At 42.0% G+C, this 20413-nt stretch overlaps 1 protein-coding gene across 3 annotated transcripts in view; it reads right to left on the bottom strand.

Annotated features, from left to right (window-relative positions):
- Nucleotides 1-261: 261 nt before the first annotated feature.
- HDAC8 (histone deacetylase 8) overlaps nucleotides 262-20413 on the bottom strand; it is a 223321-nt gene continuing 203169 nt past the window's right edge. For all 3 annotated transcript variants that reach the window (XM_069463047.1, XM_069463048.1, XM_069463049.1), the window contains one exon: nucleotides 262-827. In XM_069463047.1, coding sequence (XP_069319148.1) covers nucleotides 805-827 — 23 coding nt within the window. In that variant the 3' untranslated portion in view covers nucleotides 262-804. The remainder of the gene's footprint in view (nucleotides 828-20413) is intronic.

Raw genomic sequence — 20413 nt, 5'->3', positions numbered from 1 at the left:
CCAGCAAACCCCTCTCCCAGGTTGCAGTGCAGGTATTCCCATGTGCCTTCCCCCTCCCCCCCATGGACAGGCATCAGAGCAGGGCTTGGGGTGGGACACACTAGCTCCTCAGCGGGATCCAGCACTCAGGGTCAGCTTCCCTGGTGGGGCCAGAGCAGAGGCTGGAAGCAGCAGGGTTATTGATACTTCAGCAAGAGGAAAAGTTCAGAACCATGTGTACTGTCAGTGGCAGTTTACAATGAGGACAATGGGACAGAGAAGAGTTTTTCAAAGATTTTATTAGAAAACAAAATAGGTACATAATCCTAAAGCAACAACAGTGAACTTTTCCCCATATCCCAGTTTGCTGATCAGTCCTCTCTCCCCCGGGGCTCTACTTGGAAGGTCCTGAGGCCCGAACCCTGCCTCTCAGCTGTCGCTTGACACACAAACTTGTGACCAAAGCTCCCTGCTCTCCTCCTGCTTCTGATCTGTCCCCTTTAAGAAAACAAAAATACCCCTCCTCCCCAATTCATTCAAAAATAATTTTCAAAGATTATAAACTGCATTTGTGTGTTTTCAAAAATAAACACTTTAAATGTTGGGTATCTCCCTCTTTACCTAGGCCTAGTCGAGGACTCTGGGGTGCCTGCCTCCTCACCCTAGGAGGCCAGCTGCTACTTGGTGCCCCTTGGAAATTTTCAGGAAGTAATTTCTTCCAAATTTCCCCTGAAGTCACAAATTCCACAAACTGCTCCCATAAACACGCTGTCTTCATTACAGGCATTGCTTCTCAGCTCTGGAAACCTGATCTCTTCTTGTCAACTAGATCACATGCTTCAGATTCCCTGCAAATAGGAGAGAAAACAAAATTCAAATTCAGGTAACATATGTGAATTATACCCCAATAAAGCTGTTAGGAAAAAAAGTACTTGCATTTTGGGGCTTGTTCTCTGCTGCTTTTTGGGAACCCTGTGACCTCACCATATGAACAAGCCCAGACTAGCCTGCTAGATGATGAGAGACAAATGGCCCAGATACCCTTGTCACCCCAGGAACCACCAGCCAACTACTGGACATGTGAGTGAAGCCTTTGACAGCAGCTGACTGCAGATGCTGGGTGCATCCAGCCAAAACCAGAAGAACCATCCAGCTGAGCCCAGATCAACTGCCAATCCAGAGTAACGAACTAAAAAAAATGGTTGTTTTAAGACACACACACACACACACACACACACATTCAGGTAATACTTTTCAGAGTTCACACTTCACTAACTGCATCAAATTCCCCTCCCCTTCCGTCTCCCCTTAGCAAGGCACAACCCTCCTAGCATTTTCTCTTGTGAGTACATATGAAGTATGGATTGAAGGCTTCCCCCTGCCCTCAGCCCTAAGGGTCTTTGAGAGAAAAGCGATCATTTGAAATCCTACAGGACTGGACTCTAGGGATGAAAAGTTTGCTTACTTGGTCCCTCCACAGTCTTCTTGCTCCACATCCCCAAGTAAAAACACTGGGCACCAAACCCTACTGACCATTTCTCCTCTGAAACAGGAAGAGTGCTCCATGAGGGCAGAGACCTGGGCTATCTTACTTTTAGTTGATCTCCAAAGTCTAGCACACTGTCTCACACATAGTAGGGGCTCAGCAAATGGATGAATGAATGGATGAATGGAAGGAAGGACGGAAAGAAGAAACAAAGTACTTGCCTATCTATTTTTATTTTCACTTTTAAATTAACCTACAATAAAATTGATTTTTTTGTATGTGCAGATCAATGATTTTGAAACACATGTATAGATTCAGGACAGAGAAGAGTTACATAACCCCCCAAATCCCCTTGTGCTATCCTTTTGTAGTCATATTCTCCTCCCTCCCCCACCAACCTGGCAAACACTGATCTGTTCTCCATAGCTGTAGTGTTCTTTTTGAGAATGTCATATAAATGGAATCAAATAGTATGTAACCTTTTAAGATTGGCTTTTTTCACTCAGCATAATGCCTTTGAGGTTCATGCAAATTTTGCATGTATCAATAGTTCATTCCTTTTTTTTGTATTTAACTTTTAATTTTTAAGTAATTATAGATTTGTGGGAAGTTGCAAAAAATAGTACAGAGAGGTCTTATGTACCCTTCACCATGTTTCCCTAAATGTTAACATTTTACATAATTATCAAAACCAGGAAATAGACATTGGTGCAATTTACAGATCTTACAGATTTCACTAGTTTTACATACACTCATTTGTATATATATAAATGTATAGTTATATGCCATTTTATCATAAGTGTAGATTCATGGACCTGTACCACACTCAAGACACAGAACTTTCTACCACCACAAAGATCTCCCTCCGGCTACCCCTTTATGATTACTCCCACTCCTCCCCCCTCACCACTCCCAAGCCCTAACAACCATTCATCTATTCTCCATCCATCTCTAAAATTTGGTTTTGAGAATGTTATATAAATGGAACCATGAAGTATATAAACTTTTGTGATTGCCTTTTTTCACTCAGCACACTGCCCTTAAGGACCATCCAGGTTATGGTGTATATCAAGTTTATTGCTTTTTATTGCTGAGTAGCATTCCATGGTATGGACGCAGCACAGTCTGCTTAACCAGTGGAAGGATATCTGAGTTATTTCCAGTTTTGGGCTATTATAAACAAAGCTGCTATGAACATTCATGTACAGGTTTTTGTGTGAACATAGTTTTCATTTTTCCGGGACTAATACCCAAGAGTGCAATTGCTGGGTTGTACGGCAGTCACATGTTTAGTTTTATAAGAAATTGTCAAACTGTTTTCCAGAGTGGTGGTGCCATTTTACATTTTCACCAGCAATGCTTGAGGGATCTAGTTTCTTGGCATTCTTGCTAGCATTTGATGTTGGTTTTTATTTTGGCCATTCTGATGGATGTATAGCCATATCTAATTGTGATCTCAATTTGCATTTTTCCAATGGCTAATGATGTTGAACATCTTTTCACGTTCTCATAGGCTGTCTATATATCCTCCTCATGTCTTGTCTTTTGCCAATTTTCTAACTGGATTTTTTTTTTTTTTACTGTTGAGTGGGGAGATACACACACACACACACACACACACACACACACATATATACATACTTTTTTTTTTTTGAGACAGAGTCTCACACTGTTGCCCAGGCTAGAGTGCTGTGGTGTCAGCCTAGCTCACAGCAACCTCAAACTCCTGGGCTCAAGCGCTCCTCCTGCCTCAGCCTCCTGAGTAGCTGGGACTATAGGTGCATGCCACCATGCCCTGCTAATTTTTTCTATTTTTAATAGAGACGGGGGTCTCACTCTTGCTGAGGCTGGTCTTGAACTCCTGACCTCAAGCGATCCTCCTACCTTGGCCTCCCAGAGTGCTAGGATTACAGGTGTGAGCCACTGTGCCTGGCCTCTCTATATATTTTAGATACAAATCTGTTGTTAGATATATGATTTGCAAATATCTTACCTCACTATGTAACTTTTCATTCTTTTAACAGGGTCTTCTACAAAACGAAAGAATTTTGATGAGGTTCAATTATTTAGCATTTTTCCCCCTGTTTTTGTATCATGCTTTTGGTGTTTTTAAACCTCTAAGTTCAAAATCTCTGGATCATCTTTGATTCTTCATCTCTTAGTTCACGCCTCCTCCACATCTTATGAGTTGCCAAGCATAACCTCAAGATGTCTCTCAAATCTGTCCCCTCCTTTCTGTTCCGCTGTCTCCACTTTAGTCACATCTCTTATTACTCAGGTCATTGCAACAGCCTTTTAACTGGTGCTTCTGCTTCTGGAGCTGTCCCCCACACAATTGCTAGCTGTGATCACATCCCTTCCCTGCTCCAAAAACCTCAGCAGCTCCTGACTGTCTATGAATGAAGTCCAACTCCTTAGCTTAAACAGGTCGCATGCATGCTTTCCTGTTTCTACACCTTGGCTTGAGTTGTTGCCTCTGATGAGGACAAGCTAAAGGGGATGCTGGTGCTGAAGCGAGGGTCCTTCCATCCGTAAGTATATAGTCAGAGCTTGGGGAATGAGCGAATACATAGTAAACAAAATTCGATGTCAAAGCATTCCAACAACACATGTTCACACAGAGGAAAGGTGGGTGCTGTATTCCCTGCTGCTCTGTCTCACTCTCCAGTTACATTTGGAGGCAATTAAGAAAAACAACAGAAATAATTTCCACCAAAAGTTGAAGATGAGCAATGTTGAATTTGGGTAACAGTAAAAATGCAAGCTTAAATAATGCCCATTGTTTTCCCTTCACATCCAGCTTTTGCAGCAGTGGGTGGCAGCCTGAGAAAATCCTTAAGGCCAGTGTGGGCTGGGGCCTGGGGAAACAAGGAGTTCAGACCAGAGGGGGCAAACTCAAATGCCTAGAGAGGCCAAGAATATACTGCATGTAAAGCGGGCCGTGGGCAAGACATATGGAGCCCCCTTGATTCTTTTTTCGTTTTCCTACTTTGAATCATGACATGAGTATAAGAAATAGTTTCCTTTTTTCTCAACTCTACTACAAAAGAAAACAAAACCAAAACAGTGTAAGTGGAATGGTAAACGGAAACTCACACCTGGCCTAGAATAAAAGCTACAAAAGGGAGTGGTGGGGCCTGTGGCAAACAGGAAGGTACATGTTTGCAAAGTGGCCATCCTTTTCAGACTGGCTTCTTTCCCTTAGCAAGATGCATTTAAGTTTCCTCTATGTATTTTGTAGCTTGATAGCTCCAGGCATTCACCACATGCAGGCATGTGGGCCCAGTGTGACCAGATCTTTCCATTTTCCAAGAGAAGCCCAAAATTCACATTTTAATGCAAAGTTTCCACAGTGTTAAATGTGGGAGATTGATTGAAAATTTTAAAGAATATTGTGTGGGGTATCGATGTGAGGGGCCAAAAAAACAATTTTTGAGGCAAGATGTGGCTGGCTCATGGGCTCCCAGTTTGTGATTTCTGGTTACTTCTGAGACAGTCTTGATTTATACCTAAGGCACTCCATATCACTCTCAAATATCCTGGTTTGGACAATAAGTTCTGTTGTCACCTACCTCTGATATATAAGGAGTACTGAACTGGGACTCAGATGGCCTGGGTTCTATTGATCCATCAATTGACTCATTTGTTCATCCATTTATTCAATAGGCATTTATAGAGTGTCTACTCTGTGCCAGGTACTTTGCTAGGTGCTGGTGATTCCTCTCGTCAGTGTTTCTTTTTTTTTTTTAATTAATAGACTTTATTTTTAGAGCAGTTTTAGGTTTACAGAAGAACGAAGCAGAAAGTACAGAGTGCTCTCATATATTCCCTTCTTTCTTCCCCTGCAGGCAGTTTCCCCTATTAACATCTTGCACTAGTATGGTACATTTGTTACAGTTGATGAATGGTGATACATTTTTATTAACTAAAGTCCACAGATTACATTAGGGTATAGTTCTATGAGTTTTGAAAAATGTATATGTTTTGTATCTACCATTACAGTATCATATAAGAATAGTTTCACTGACCTAAAAATTCCCTGTGCTCCACTGATTCATCCCTCCTTTCCTTCCCCTGAAGCCTGGCAACCACTCATCTTTTAATGTCTCTGTAGTTTTGCCTTTTCCAGAATGTCATATGATTGGAATCATACAGTGAGTAGCCTTTTCAGACTGGCTTCTTCCACTTAGCAAGATGCATTTAAGTTTCCTCCATGTCTTTTTGTGGCTTGATAGCTTATTTCTTTTTGGCACCAAATAATATTCCATTGTCTGGATGTACCACAGTTTATTCATTCACCTACTGCAGGACATCTCGGTTACTTCCAAGTTTTGGCAATTCTGAACAAAGCTGCTATAAGCATTCATGTGCAGGTTTTTGTGTGGACATGAGATTTTAACTTATTCAGGTAAATACCAAGAGGATTGATTGCTGGATCAAATGAGAAGACTATGGTTAACTTCGAAAGTAACTCTTGAACTATCTTTTCAAGTGGCTGTATCATTTTGCATTCTCATCAGCAGTGAATGAGAGTTCCTGTAGCTCTACATCCTTGTCAGTATTTGGTGTTGTCAGTGTCTTGGATTTTAGCCATTCTAATAGGTATGTAGTGGTATCTCATTTATTTAATTTGACGTTTCTTAGTGACACATGATATTGAGCATCTTTTTACGTACAGTCTCTGACTTGCGATTTTTCAACTTTATGATGGTACGAAGCACACTCCTCAACAATGTCTGGATAAACCCACTATAAGTTGAAGATACCGTTGGTTAAAAACATACTTTCTACTTATATTTTCAGCTTACGCTGGGTTAATTGGGATGTAACCCCCTCATAAATCAAGGAACATCTCTACTTTCTTGCCATCTGTAGCTCTTCTTTGGTGAGCTGCCTATTCATATCTTTTGCCAATTTTTAAATTAGGTTATTTTCTTATTGTTGAGTTTTAAGAGTTCTTTGTATATTTTGCATACACTTCCTTTACTGGATATGAATTTTGCAAATATTTCTCCTAGTCTGTGGCTTGTCTTTTTATTTTCTTAATCTTTAGTCTTTTTAATGTAGAGCAGCATCATACAATAGAACTACTCAGATTATGGAAATGCTCTATATCTATCCTGCCCAATATAGTAGCCACTAGTCACATGTAGCTATTGAGTACCTGAAATATGCCCAGTGCAATGAAGAACTGAATTTTAAATTTTATTTAATTTTAATTAAATTTAAATAGCCACATGTTGCTAGTGGTGACTGTATTGCATAGTGCAGACATAGAACAGTTCTCTTGTGCCTTTTTTCCCCTTCATGACATTGATGTGGAGGTCATTTTTATTTCCTCCTCTCTTTACAGCCTTCCTTTGCAGTCCATTGGCAAGTCCTATGGAGTCTACCTCTAAAACATATTCCAAATCCACCCACCTCGCTCCATCCTGCACTATAACTTCACTCCAAATCCTCTTACGGATGATTCTAATAGCCTCAAAACTGGTCTCCGTGCTTCCTTCCTTGTCCCCTACAACCTATTCTCTATATAGCAGCTAGAGTATTTTGTTAATACATAGGTCAGACTGCATCACTCCTATGCTCCAAATCCTCTAACAGCCTCCAATCACACCTAGAATAAAATCAAAGCTACTCACCTGCAGGATCTGGTCCCTTGTTTCCTAGTCCCTCCTTGCTTACATGGGTCTTCTTTGTGTGGCTTGAACACAAAAATCATTTTCTCCTCTTAGGGCCTCCCCCTTCTTTGTACTTGCTGTTCCTTTTGCCTGGAATCCTCTGTTCCTGGATAATCTCATTTCTCACTCATCATCTCTGTCACCTTGAGTTGGGGTCTCAACTCAAAAGTCACCTCGGAGAGGTCTTAGGACCACCCAAGCTAAGTAGCTACCTCTTTTCCTTTTCTGTCACATGATTCTGTTTTATTTTCTTCAATCCACTTAACACACTGAAAATATCTTGTGTGCTTATTTGCTTGCTCTCTGTCTCCCCTCACAGACTTTATGTGGGCAGGGACTTTGTCTGTCTTGCTCATTACTCTACTGTTAGCACCCTCAACAGAGCTTGGCACACTGTAGGTGCTCAATACCTATTCATTTAAGGAACAAATATCTGGAGAGCTACAGGGAGGCTGATCAAGCACTTTCCCATTCAATACACAGAGGCTTAAAGCTTGGTCATTGCTCTTAAAGACCTTATAAAGGTGGCTGAGGTGAGCAAACATACGCCAACAAAAGGAGAATCAATGCTATCAGGCTAGGTGGCAAATGAGTTCTGAAGACAGTGTCATAGCTGTTTGGAGGAATGCTGGAGTGATCCCAGAACCCTTGAAGGCTGAGTGGCACCACAGAGGAACAGAGAAGTGAATTTAGGACCACTGAAAAGTGTTTCCAAAACTACTGTCATATAAGTACCTCTTCTAGGAATGTTGTCATATCTTCTTAACATCTGTATTAATAGTCATCTAATATTTTTCTTTGTATCAACTCACTTTTAAAACTTTAATGTCTATTTTGGCCTCATCTATCATAAGCAGAAATAATAATAATAAAAAAATAACAGACTTGATATGCTTTATTACATTTTAAAACATACATCAAAATAAATAGGGCTATTAAAACAAAAAATGTCAGCTAGGCACAGTGGCTCATGCCTGTAATCCCAGCACTTTGGGAGGCTGAGGTGGAAGGATTGCTTGAGTCCAGGAGTTTGAGACCAGCCTGGGCAACATAGTGAGACCTCGTCTCTACAAAAGTAAAAAAAAATTAGCTGGGCATGGTGGTATGTTCCTGTAGTCCCAGCTACTTGGGAGGGTGAGCCAGGAGGGTCACTTGAGCTCAGGGGTTTGAGGCTGTGGTGAACTATGATTGCATCATTGTACTCTAGCCTGGGCAACAGAGAGAGACCCTATCTCCAGAAAAAAAAATTCAAAATGCCTTTGTGTCACCTCAAATTGTCTCTCATACAGAGGAACATGAGGCACAATTTGAGAAAAAATCACTGTAGGGTTCACTCCTGGGCAGCTGGTGCCCAGGCTGCTCTCCCACCGTCAGCCTCCAGTATCTGAGAATCTTGGATGGTGCGTGCCCCAGCCTTCCAGCTCCCTCAGCCCAATCTGGTCCACTTCTCTACCCATTTATTGTCCAAGGCTTTACTCATGTCTACAGTGGCCTAGGCCCTGTGTGGGTGCTGAGGTTGCAGAGAAGGACGAGACACAGTTTTTGCCCTCAAGGAGCTCTCAGTTTAGTGAGGCAGACATATATGGAGACAAGCACATCATAGTCCATAGCAACAAGGTAATAAAATACCAGTATGGGCCGGGCGTGGTGGCTCACACCTATAATCCTAGCACTCTGGGAGGCCGAGGCGGGAGGATCGCTTGAGGTCAGGAGTTCAAGACCAGCCTGAGCAAGAGCGAGATTCCATCTCTACTAAAAAAAAAAAAGGAAAAGAAATGATCTGGACAGCTAAAAATATATATAGAAAAAAATTAGCCGGGCATGGTGGCACATGCCTGTAGTCCCAGCTACTTGGGAGGCTGAGGCAGAAGGATCGCTTGAGCCCAGGACATTGACGTTGCTGTGAGTTAGGCTGATGCCACGGCACTCACTCTAGCCCAGGTAACAGAGTGAGACTCTGTCTCAAAATAAATAAATAAATAAATAAATAAATACCAGTATGTACAGAGTGCTGCGGCAGAAAAAGAGAGGGCATAAGAAGCTTCACAGAGCAGGGGGCATCTTGAAAGGCAAAGAAGGGAATGTTCTGGGCAGTAGGAACAGAGTAGGCTGTATAAAGAAAACTGTAAAGTTTTTGTGGCCCGGATGCAGGATGAAGGTCAAGGAGGGGGCAATGAGGCTGGAGAGTTGGCCAGAGGCCATATCGAGGCCATGGCCTTATCCTTGAGGTCGTTGGGAGCCTCTGAAAGATTTTAAGGCAGGGAGGGGATCTGGTGTGATCCAGAGCTAGAGCAAGCTTTCCAGCTGCTGCCCCATCATGGCCTGGTTTGAGGGTCTCACTTTCTACCTGGGAACAATGGCATTACGAAGGATTTCTGTGAAACCTTGGGCATGTGCTGATATGGATGGCTGATTTAATTTTTAGCTCTTAATTGTCAACTGCATTGCTTGCCTTGGAATGTCGATCCCTCCTGTCATCAGAGAGCCTTTCAATGACAATTAAGTATAACCACCAATTACCACTTGTCTGCCTCTGACCTGAGTTAGAACCTGAGGTTGTGGATTAATCCCACTAGGCTTCTGGCATTTACAGGATATCAGCACTTAGAAGATATTATCCCAATGGTTAGATGCTCTCTGGTCTGAGCTTGCAAGGCACTACTGCAGTCTCAAACGGAATTGAAGCAATTTCTAAAATAGCCTATGATTCATTTTTTCTCCCCTCCTGTGCCTAAATCTGCTGGCTCCATGTGGAGGGATGGGCACAAGTAACTGTAGAGGTGACATCACAGGAGTGGGCTGCTTGCCTGCCAGCCAGCTTGTGGAGTTGGGCCTCGGCAGTTGTCTATCTGCTGGGCTAAGCAGTGCCTCCCAGCCGTTTTGGAGTCGCATCTCCCGGGTTCTTTGGTTGATGTACCTTCTCCACATTTCTTTTTCAGACAAAAATTCTGGGTTGAGAGATCCAGGATAATGGGAATAGCAGCAGTAGGAAGAATAATACAGCCTTACATCTGTATAATACTTTAGAGTTTTGAAAGCCATTTGCTCCATTTTGCTCCACCCAAACACCAGTGGGAAATGGAAGCTGGGATTTTTGGCTTGAGCTGGAGACAAACTCTGGCTGTCTTACACAAAAGAGCTAAATGCTAACATCCCCCATTCACTTCAAGGCACATCATGATTAGCCCTTGGACGCCCCCAAAAGGTGAGAGAGACTCCCTTCAGCTTCTGGGTGCTTCCTGGAAGATGAATTCTGCAGGACAAATTGCCTGGCAGGCACAGTCTATTAACTATGCCATCCTAATTGAGCCAGCAAGTAGTGCCAGTCTCAGCACTGCCAACTCCTTCTGCACACCCTGGTTTACAGTCCCAGTGGTCCCAAAGACCTTTACCGGAGCCAAAGGCATGGCCGCTAACTGTGGAGCCCTGAAGGTAGGGTGTGTCATGAATATCTGGAAGTGCCAACCACTGCCAGAGTAGCTCAAAGGCCTGTGAAAGGAAAACCCACAATTCAAGTCACACAGCCATCACTGTGGATCCTCAAGTGAAGGGTCACTGAGCCCAGCCAAGAACAGCTGAGGAGTGAGATGGAAGGATTCTTTCTTGGAGGAGCCATACAAATAGTTCTGTGGAAGTCTCCTATTTGCTCTGTGATCTTTCAACACCTGGGCCCAGCATGGCTTGGTGTCCGCAGTGCTCTATTGCCACAGTTGACCTGAGAAGTCTCCCCTGACCTAGCTCCTCTCCCGTGATCTTCTCTAGAATCATGGCTTCCAGGCTGAAAGCCAAAGGGGTGGCATACTCTTGCTTGGCCCTCTTGGTTTTAGATTTCAGCGTCATTATGTGTAGGGGAAGTGGGATGGGGGATGGAAGCAGTGAGCCACAGATGTGCAGCAGCATTATGAGAGAGTGGCAGGTGCTCCTGCTGTTGCTGCTGCCATAGCAGCCACCATCACCACTGGCACCAAATGAATCCAGAATGACCTTGTGTAAGACCATAGGTGCTGGTCAGTGCCATGAAAACGTCACCTGTGTAAACCAAGATGCTTGCACTTGGGCAATTCTGTCTGTTGGAAATCTTGGCGGGGTATAAAAGTGACCCTTCGAAAGTTGAATCTGTAAACCTATAGGCGGAGAGTGACTGTCAGAACAGAACATCACCATCTTCAAAGCAGAGAGGCCTCCCAGAACTTGTTTTCCAGCTCACAGAGGAAATGTGTGCCTACGAAAGTAGATTAAGGATCACCATCTCAGCCTATTTTAGAGATGTGAATAAACATCTTGGCTTGGGACTGTCTCCTCTCTGGTTGACTGATTTTTCAATTGATTTGTATTTATTAGCTAATGAAATTAAAGTTGTAAAAATGATAACAGAAACACAATAAATCTCTCCCACAACTGGCTGTTTCTATGTCACTATAGTGCATTCCTCACTTTGATTACTTCAAAGTCTATTATTTTGTTTTCAATTATTCTGTTTTTCTGGCACTGGAGAAAATCAATTTGTTTTATTTTCTCTTATTCATGCACTCAATTATGCTCTTCGGGTACATTTAATCACTTTGATGTTTTCATTTTATGGCCCGTCTCTAGGCACTTCAGCTGCATTGCTGCCAACGGGCAAGCAGGACTAATTTGCATGTCACAATAGACTTGAAATTCTAACTCAATTTAGAAATCTTTATGAAATCTCCCTCCAAAATATGCTTGGAGCTGCAAAGAGGTAGAGGGATGTAGGCAAACCAGGAGCCTAAAATGATGCCTTCTTTCCTCAAAAGACTGTGAGCTCCTTCGTGGCCTGATCATGGCTTGGACATGTCCCTGTCCAGCTATAGCAGAGGAGTCTGTGGGATGGGCTATCTGCAGAGCTGCCTCTGGAACTCTGTGGTGAGAATCCTGCAGCAGCTGCCCTCAGTGGCAAGGCCAGGGAGGCTGGGCCCACTTACTCTGGCAGAACCTCCACTCAGCACTGCTGGATTTGGCGGCTGCACTCAACACAGCACCTGAATCTCAGTTGGTTAAAGGGCCTCGGGGTAGACTGAGAAAATTGTCAACAGTTAGGCATTCCAGAACCCTGAGTGGTTTACCTTATTTTCTTTAAAAATTTCCAACCTTCCCTTTGCCTCTTGATCATTTTAGAGCTAGAAGCTAGAGGGGAATGAGCAATACAATTGCTTTGGGCATGTACTTTGGGCACACGAACAAAAAAATTCTTAATTAAACACACTAGAGGCCTCCAACAGCTCTTCAAAAATTCTTGGTTTGTTGTAAGCAACAATCAATCAGCAGCTCCACCGGGCAGAAGGAAAATGCCATATTTCCTCTTCTAAGCTTTGGGTATGACCCTGAGCTTCTCAGTGCAATTCCAGCTTCCCCACTTACCTGCTATATGACCTTGTACCAGCTAATTAATTTCCCTAAGCCTCAGTTCTCTCATCTATTAAATGGGGTAATAAGATTATCTACCTCAGAGACAGATTTGCTTCCTAAACTTTAATACTGTCAAGAGTTTGGCCATATTCACATACCACTTATGTGGAAAGTTTTCTTATATAGATTCACTTTTTTTTAAACACTTTGTCTCATCCTAAGCAATAATATCTATGAAATAAAAGAATTTGATGTGATGGCTGTATTTCTAATACACATTAAAATATATACATTAGACACACTAAATCCATTCTTGCTGGGTCTTTGATCCTGTTCTTCTCTTCATCTAGAATGTTCTTCACCCCAATTTTTGTAAAGCGTCTTCCCTTATTTCATTAAACTCTATTCTCAAACGTCACCTCTTCAGAGAGGCCTTTACTGACCATTCTATCTAAAATAGCACCTCCGGCTGGGGGCGGGGGCTCACGCCTGTAATCCTAGCACTCTGGGAGGCCGAGGCGCAAGAATTGGTTGAGCTCAGGAGTTCGAGGCCAGCCTGAGCAAGAGTGAGACCCCGTCTCCACTAAAAATAGAAATAAATTAGCTGGACAACTAAAAATATATAGAAAAAATTAGCCAGGCATGGTGGTGCATGCCTGTAGTCCCAGCTACCCAGGAGGCTGAGGCAGGAGGATTGCTTGAGCCCAGGAGTTTGAGGTTGCTGTGAGCTAGGTTGATGCCACGGCACTCTAGCCCAGGCAAGAGAGTGAGACTCTGTCTCGAAAAAAAAAAAAGTATAAAAAAAAATAAATAAAATAAAATAGCACCTCCCCTGAATTTATCAGTAACCAACATTAAATATTGATTTATCTGTTTATTGTTGATCTTCCCTACTAGAACATAAGCTTCATGATGGGCAAAGACTTTATCTGTCCTATTTACTTCTGGATTTCCAGTGCCTGGAATAGTGCCTGGCACATATTAACACCAAATACATATTTACTCAAAGAATGAAATATTGAAATAGAAAATTAGCCTAGCAGGCTCCTCTTCCACCCCACCAGGGTGGTGTCAGGGGAGGCAGAATAGAAAGCCAGGACTTCATCCCTGCTCATTGGCAAGGAGGCCCACCCACTGCTGTGTCAGTAGAGGCCACATGGGAGAAGTTAAAAGGTGCCACTATCATTCCTGGCCAGAGTTTTATCAGTGAAGTTTTAGCTGGGAGCTTGAATTTCCACTCCTGCCCAGCAGTAACGAAGTACCCTTCTTCCCCCCAGGGTGTCAATGGTGGCTGAGTAGGGAACCTAGACTTTAACGCCCCCACCTGGAGGTAATGGGGTAGTGTCCCTCTCCCCTGCCAGCAAGGTATCAGAGGAAGCCTGCTAAAATGGAAGATTTAAATAAGATCCAGAGTTTCATGACCTCATACCTAATATGTTCAGGATACAATAGGAAATCACTCATCACACCAATAATGGGAAACTCTCAACTTGAATGAGAAAAAGACAATCAACAGATGTTAGAAATATTTGAGAAGGAATTTAAAGCAGCCTTCATAAAAATACTTCAATGAACAATTAAAAATATTCTTAAAACAAATTAGAAAAGGGAAATCTTAGCAAAGAAATAAAGAAAAACTAAATGGAAATTTTAGAACTGGAAAATACAATAAGTGAAACAAAAAACTCAACAGATGGGCTCAACAGCAGAATGCAGGAATAGAGGAAGAATCAGTAAATTAAAGATAGAATAATAGAAATTACCCAATTTAAAAAAAAGACAGAAAATAGACTGAAAAACTGAGCAGAAACTCAGGGACCATGTGGGACTATGATAAAAGATCTAGTATTCACATCATCAAAGTCCCAAGAGGGGCTAGGTGTGGTGGCTCATGCCTGTAATCCTGGCATTTTGGGAGCCTGAGGCAGGAGGATCACTTGAGGCCATGAGTTCAAGACACTATCTCTACAAAACATAGAAAAATTAGAAAAATTAGCCCACTGTGGTGGCCTGTGGTCCCAGCTATTTGGGAGGCTGAGGCAGGAGGATGGCTTGAGTCCAGTGAGCTATGATGATGCGTCCCATAAGGAGGGGAGAAAGAGGGTAGGACTGAAAAAATATTTGAAGAAGTAATGGCTAAAGATTTCTCAAATTTGGCAAAAGAGATAAGCCTACAGATTCAAGAAGCTGACTTAACCCCAAACAGAACAAACCCAAAGAATCCATGCCAAGACACATCATAATCAAATTCCTAAAAACTAAAGAAAAAGAAAAAATCTGGAAATCAGCTCAAGAGAAATGAAATCTTACCTAAAGGTAATTGACAATTCATTGATAATTCAAATTACAGTGGATTTCTCAAAAACCATGGAGGCCAGAAGGAAGTGGTACAATATTTTTCAAGTACTGAAAGAAAATAACTGTCACCCAGAATTCTATATCCAGTAAAAATATCATTCAGGAATGAAGGGACAATAAAGATTCTTAGAGGAAGGAAAACTAAGAGAATTTGTTGTCAGTTCACCTACCCTAAAAAAGAATAGCTAAAGGAATTTCTTGAAATGGAAAGAAAATTATTAGAAAAAAAGGAATCTTGGAACATTAGGGAGGAAAAAAAAGAACAATGGAAAGAGTAAAAATATATGTAGATAAAGTAGATTTTCCTTTTCCTCTTGAGTTTTCTAAATTATGTTTCATAAATTGAAGCACAAATTATAACACTGTTTGATGTGGTTCTAAATATACATAGAGAAAATATTTAAGACAGATATATTATAAATGGGGGAAAGAAAGTGACTTAAAAATTGATAGGGTTTTATACTTCACCCACACTGGTAAAATGTTGACGCTAGTCATATACCATGACCAAGTAGGATTTATTTCAGTTATACAAAACTGAATTAATATTTGAAAATCAATTTAATTCACCATATCAAAAGGCTAAAGTGAAAAAAAATCACATATATATCAATATTATTATCAACTGATGCAGAAATAGCATTTAACAAAATTCAATACTTATTCATGATAAAAATAACTCTCAGAAAAACTAGGACATATAGAGGGTACTTCCCTACTTGATAAGGAAAATCTATAAAAACCTACATCTACAAAACCTACAGCTAACATCATACTTAATGGTGAAAAACTGGATGTTTTCCCTCTAAGTTCTGGAACAAGGCAAGGATGTCTAAAATCACCACTCTTAAGACAAGAAAAGGAAATAAAAGGCATAAAGATTAGAAAGGAAGAAACAAAACTGTCTCTATTTGCATATGAATGATAATCTATGTAGAAAATCCCAAGGAATCTACAAAAAAACCCACTTAGAACAATAAATGAGTTCAGCAAGGTCCTAGGATACAAGATCAATATACAAAAATCAATTGTATTTCTATATATTAACAATGAACATATGGAAACCCAAATAAAAAATACAATTCTATTCACAATAACTCAAGAAAATATAATGTATGAAACTTGTTCAGGATCTGTGTGCTAAAAATTACAAAATGCTGATGAAGAAAATCAACGAACATCTGAAAAACAGAGAGATATACCATGCTCATAGATTGAAAGACTCAACATAGTAAAGATGTCAATTCTCCCCAAATTGATATATAGGTTTAATGTAATTCCTACCTAAATTACATCAAGATTTTTTGCAGATATAGACAAGATTATTCAAGCTCATATGGAAAGGCAAAGGAACTAGTACAGCTAAAACAATTTTGAAAAAGAAGAAACTAAGAGGATCACTCTACCTGATTTTAGGATTTATTATACATCTACAGTAATCAAGTCTGTGGAGGAAGAGACACATAGATCAATGAGCAGGAGAGAAAACCCAGAGAGACTGAGGCAAATGCCTTAGAGTGAATGGAAATTTTGGAAAGGAAGGCTGTTCTAGGGAGGTACCTGGATTTTCTGCTCTTCTACTAGACAGAAGAGGCTTTACATTGTGCGTCAAGGGATGGTTTGCTTTTCAAGACACATGGAAACACCCTAGAATCCCTAGAGGTATCTAAGAAAAGAAACAGATCCTAGGACATAAAAAATACTCACCTTCTAATCCCTTATATTTTCAGGTATCTGCAGGTGTGGTGACCAGATTTTGTAAACCAGGAATTGGAACATAAGGTCTGACAAAAGACTATTGTCTATGTATCAATAAAAAAAATTTAAAAAAATCTAGTGCAAATGCAGATTTCTTATCAAAGCTAGCAAAAACAAACACATTGATGCAAAAAAAAAAAAAAAAAAAAAACCCCACAAATCTAACATGTTTTACTTTTTTCCCTTGACTACAAAAACAATACACGTTCATGGTAGAAATTTTTGAAAAATACATAGAACAAATAAAAATTACTCATAATTCCAATCCTAGATAACTACTGTTAAAGTATACTACTTTGGTAAAGTGCCACCAAAGATAACTACTGTTAACATTTCCTTCTAGTGCTTTTCTGTGCATATCCACACACTCACTCATTCACACACACTATATATATAGTTACAAAATTGAGACTACATGGTATTAAACGATTTTGTATCCCACTTTTTTCGCTTACTGTTGTAATCATGAGCATATTCTCATGTCATAAAATTATCTTTAAAAATTTGCTTTTTAATTGGCTATAACAAAATTTTTCATATAGATGGACTATATGGAATTAGTACCATACCTCAAATTTAATATATCAAAACAGAACACATCAAATATATGTATCTGTAAAACTATGCCCTACGCCCTCCCGATAGCTTCCCATCCTAGCTGGTATCCAGGCTGGGAATCTCAGTCATTTTTATTTCTTCCTTTCTCCTTGATGCTCTATAAATGACCTACCTCCAAGTGCTGGTGATGATACTGTCTTCATAACAGGAATGTGGGGAGCCATTCCTCCTTAGCCCGTCACCACTGTTCCCACCCAGGCCCTTGCAGGCTCACTCTTGGACCGCCATCACGATCCATCCCAAATACCACTGCATTGTGTTGTGTCCTAATTCCAGAACCTAGAATGGCTCCCACTTTACTGTATCCAGTATGGACTACTGAGCCTGAAATTCAAGGGAACCTGTGGTCTGCTCTGGTTTCCTCATTCTTCTGAGTTTCCCTTGCTTATGAGCACATTCCCACTTAAATCTACTCAAATCCTCTCAGCCTTGCAAGAGCAGTCTTCCTAAAGTTCTACTGCCTGGTTTCTTCTACACAGTGTCAGCCCTCATTATATCCTGATCTGTCCAAGGGGTTAGTTTTGTCCCCTCACCTAGATTTCTCAACTATTTATCAGAAGCAGAGACCATGTCTTGAACTTCTTGTGTGTCTCCCATGGCACCAAGCACATGGTGGTGCTGGGGTAGGAGGGTTCAGAAATATGTGTTGATTAATTGAGCTGAGCTTTAATGTGGAGATACAATCATACCTCTTAAAATTTGACTTTGGGAGCCCATGTAGGGTGGAAAGGGTTTACTATGGGTAACTGGAAAAAAGCAGATGGAAGATGATGAGTAGGCTTCAGAGGGCAATGCTGCCAAGGGGAGGAGGCCACCAGGTCTGGGTTCAAATTCCATGTTCACCACTTACTTGTTACAGGACTACGGGATTGTTACACAATGTCCTCGGGTGCCAGTCTCCTGCCTCACAAGGAAGTTGGGAGATTAAATGAGATTGTGTATGTGAAGCACCCAGCACAGGGTGTTGTGCTGTATGCTTTAATAATAGTAGCTCCCACTTCATGGATTTAGGTAGAAATTTCAAGTCTTCATAAAAATGATCTGCCAAGAGTTTTCTTTTCTTTTCTTTTTTTTTTTTTGGGAGACAGAGTCTCACTCTGTTGCCTGGGCTAGAGTGCCGTGCCGTCAGCCTAGCTCACAGCAACCTCAAACTCCTGGGCTCAAGCAATCCTCCTGCCTCAGCCTTCTGAGTAGCTGGGACTACAGGCATGCGCCACCATGCTCTGCTAATTTTTTCTATATATTTTTAGTTGTCTGGCTAATTTCTTTTCTATTTTTTAACAGAGACAGGGTCTCGCTCTCGCTCAGGCTGGTCTCAAACTCCTAAGCTCAAAGGATCCACCTGCCTCGGCCTCCCAGAGTGCTAGGATTACAGGCGTGAGCCACCGCGCCCGGCCTGCCAAGAATTTTCATGGTTGGTTAAAAGCTGCCACCTAAGTTACTGTAACTTTGGGGAGTAGCCTCCATTTTTACTTTGGAATCTGTAAAACTTTTAGCATGACATTTTAATAACTTTTTTTCTGTTTAGCAACAACAACAAATCTTTCTGGCTGGGCGTGGTGGCTCATGCCTGTAGTCCCAGCTACTCGGGAGGCTGAGGCAGGAGGATTGCTTGAGCCCAGGAGTTTGAGGTTGCTGTGAGCTAGGCTGACACCACGGCACTCTAGCCCAGGTGACAGAGCGAGACTCTGTCTCAAAACAAAACAAAACAAATCTTTCCATTTCTTATCCTCTTTAGTGAAGCAAGAAAGAGAGGAATCTGCTCAATGGGGAAGCCCAGGCTGGCGGTAGGCTCCTGGAAAGGACCGCAGGGAGATGGAAAGGAATAAAGACAGGGCAGGGGACAGGAAGAAGAGAGAAGGGACAGACATCACAGATATTTTCACCGGAAATCTTGCAAATTGGCTTAGGGTATTCTCCATGATCCTGCTCCAAAATCCTTCCAAGAAGCCCGTAAGCAAACGGTCAGTCTGTCCTTGGGACCAACCCAGCCTTTCAATTTATACTCATGGCTTCTCGGGAAGCAAGAGAAGGTGTGGAAGGAAGCTGAGTTTGCAATGTAGAGTCTCACCACACAGGAGCGCTGCTTCGAGCTTGGGACTCTAGTAGGCCTTGAACATGCCCAGACCTGAAGCCCCAAGTGCTAGCCCCTAGAAGAATATCAATCCCAGACTTCAGGCTGCCAGATGAGGTACTGCTGACACCCAGCACAATAGTTCTTCCAAGAATATTACCAGCAGATGTGCAAAGGGTCTCAGCTTGGGGCTGTGGAACTGTAAATGGCAGACTGGGGCTGGTGGCCACAGCACCCTTCAGGCAGCAGGAGCTGGGTAAGCTGGCTGCTTCTACCTTCTGTCCCTCTCTTTTCCTTTTCTACTCAGCTTGAAATGGAGCTGGAGGCTTCAGATTACAGCATGGTGGGGCGTTAAGAAGGGCTAAGAGGCCTATGTCAGGGGCCAGAATTTCGAGGGTTGCCCACAGCTGTTTTCCTCCCATTTCTGGGGAGACATGAGATTTCAGATGCTTTGGATCAGCCACATGGAAGGAGCTGGGTGTGCAGTGTGGGGTGGGAGGGTTTATCAGGGTTTACTAGAAGACAGGGGATTATTGGATTTGACAGGGCAACGCTGCCAAAGAGAGGAGGGGCGCCAGAAAGGTCACCCAGCCTGACTCCAAAGCTCCACTTTGGACAGTCCTGGGTTCAAATGGCTGCTCCACTACTTATTAGCACAGTGTGTGGCACATAGTAGGTGCTTAGTAATTACTTGCTGAATGAATAAATAAAGATGGCCTTGGCCAAGTCACTTATCCTCTCTGAGCCTCAGTTTCCCTATCTGCAAGATCAATTAGTAGCTATTATTCTTATTATTTCACCTGTGTTTTCTCCCCCCACACCTGTATCAGTTTGTTGGCCCATCTGCCCCACCCCTGCCTTGGAGAGGTTGCCATACTAAGCCTCCTTCGTTAAGGGTCAGAAAGGGCAGATGTACTCAAGGTCTTTCTTTTCCCTCTTGTGTCCTCCCCCTCCCCTCCCCTCCTCCTCCTCCTCCTTACCTCCTGACCACATTTGCTTCTTTTTGTCTCCAGGCAAACTAGGGATATAGTTCTGAGAACTCAGAGCAAGTGCTGAAACCTCCATTTATAACTCCAACACACACTCGCA

Source organism: Eulemur rufifrons, chromosome 30 (genome assembly GCF_041146395.1).
Source record: "Eulemur rufifrons isolate Redbay chromosome 30, OSU_ERuf_1, whole genome shotgun sequence".
Taxonomy (NCBI): Eukaryota; Metazoa; Chordata; class Mammalia; order Primates; family Lemuridae; genus Eulemur; species Eulemur rufifrons.
The sequence above is the reverse complement of the archived record's forward strand: the minus strand, read 5'-3'. Positions and strand labels throughout refer to the sequence as shown.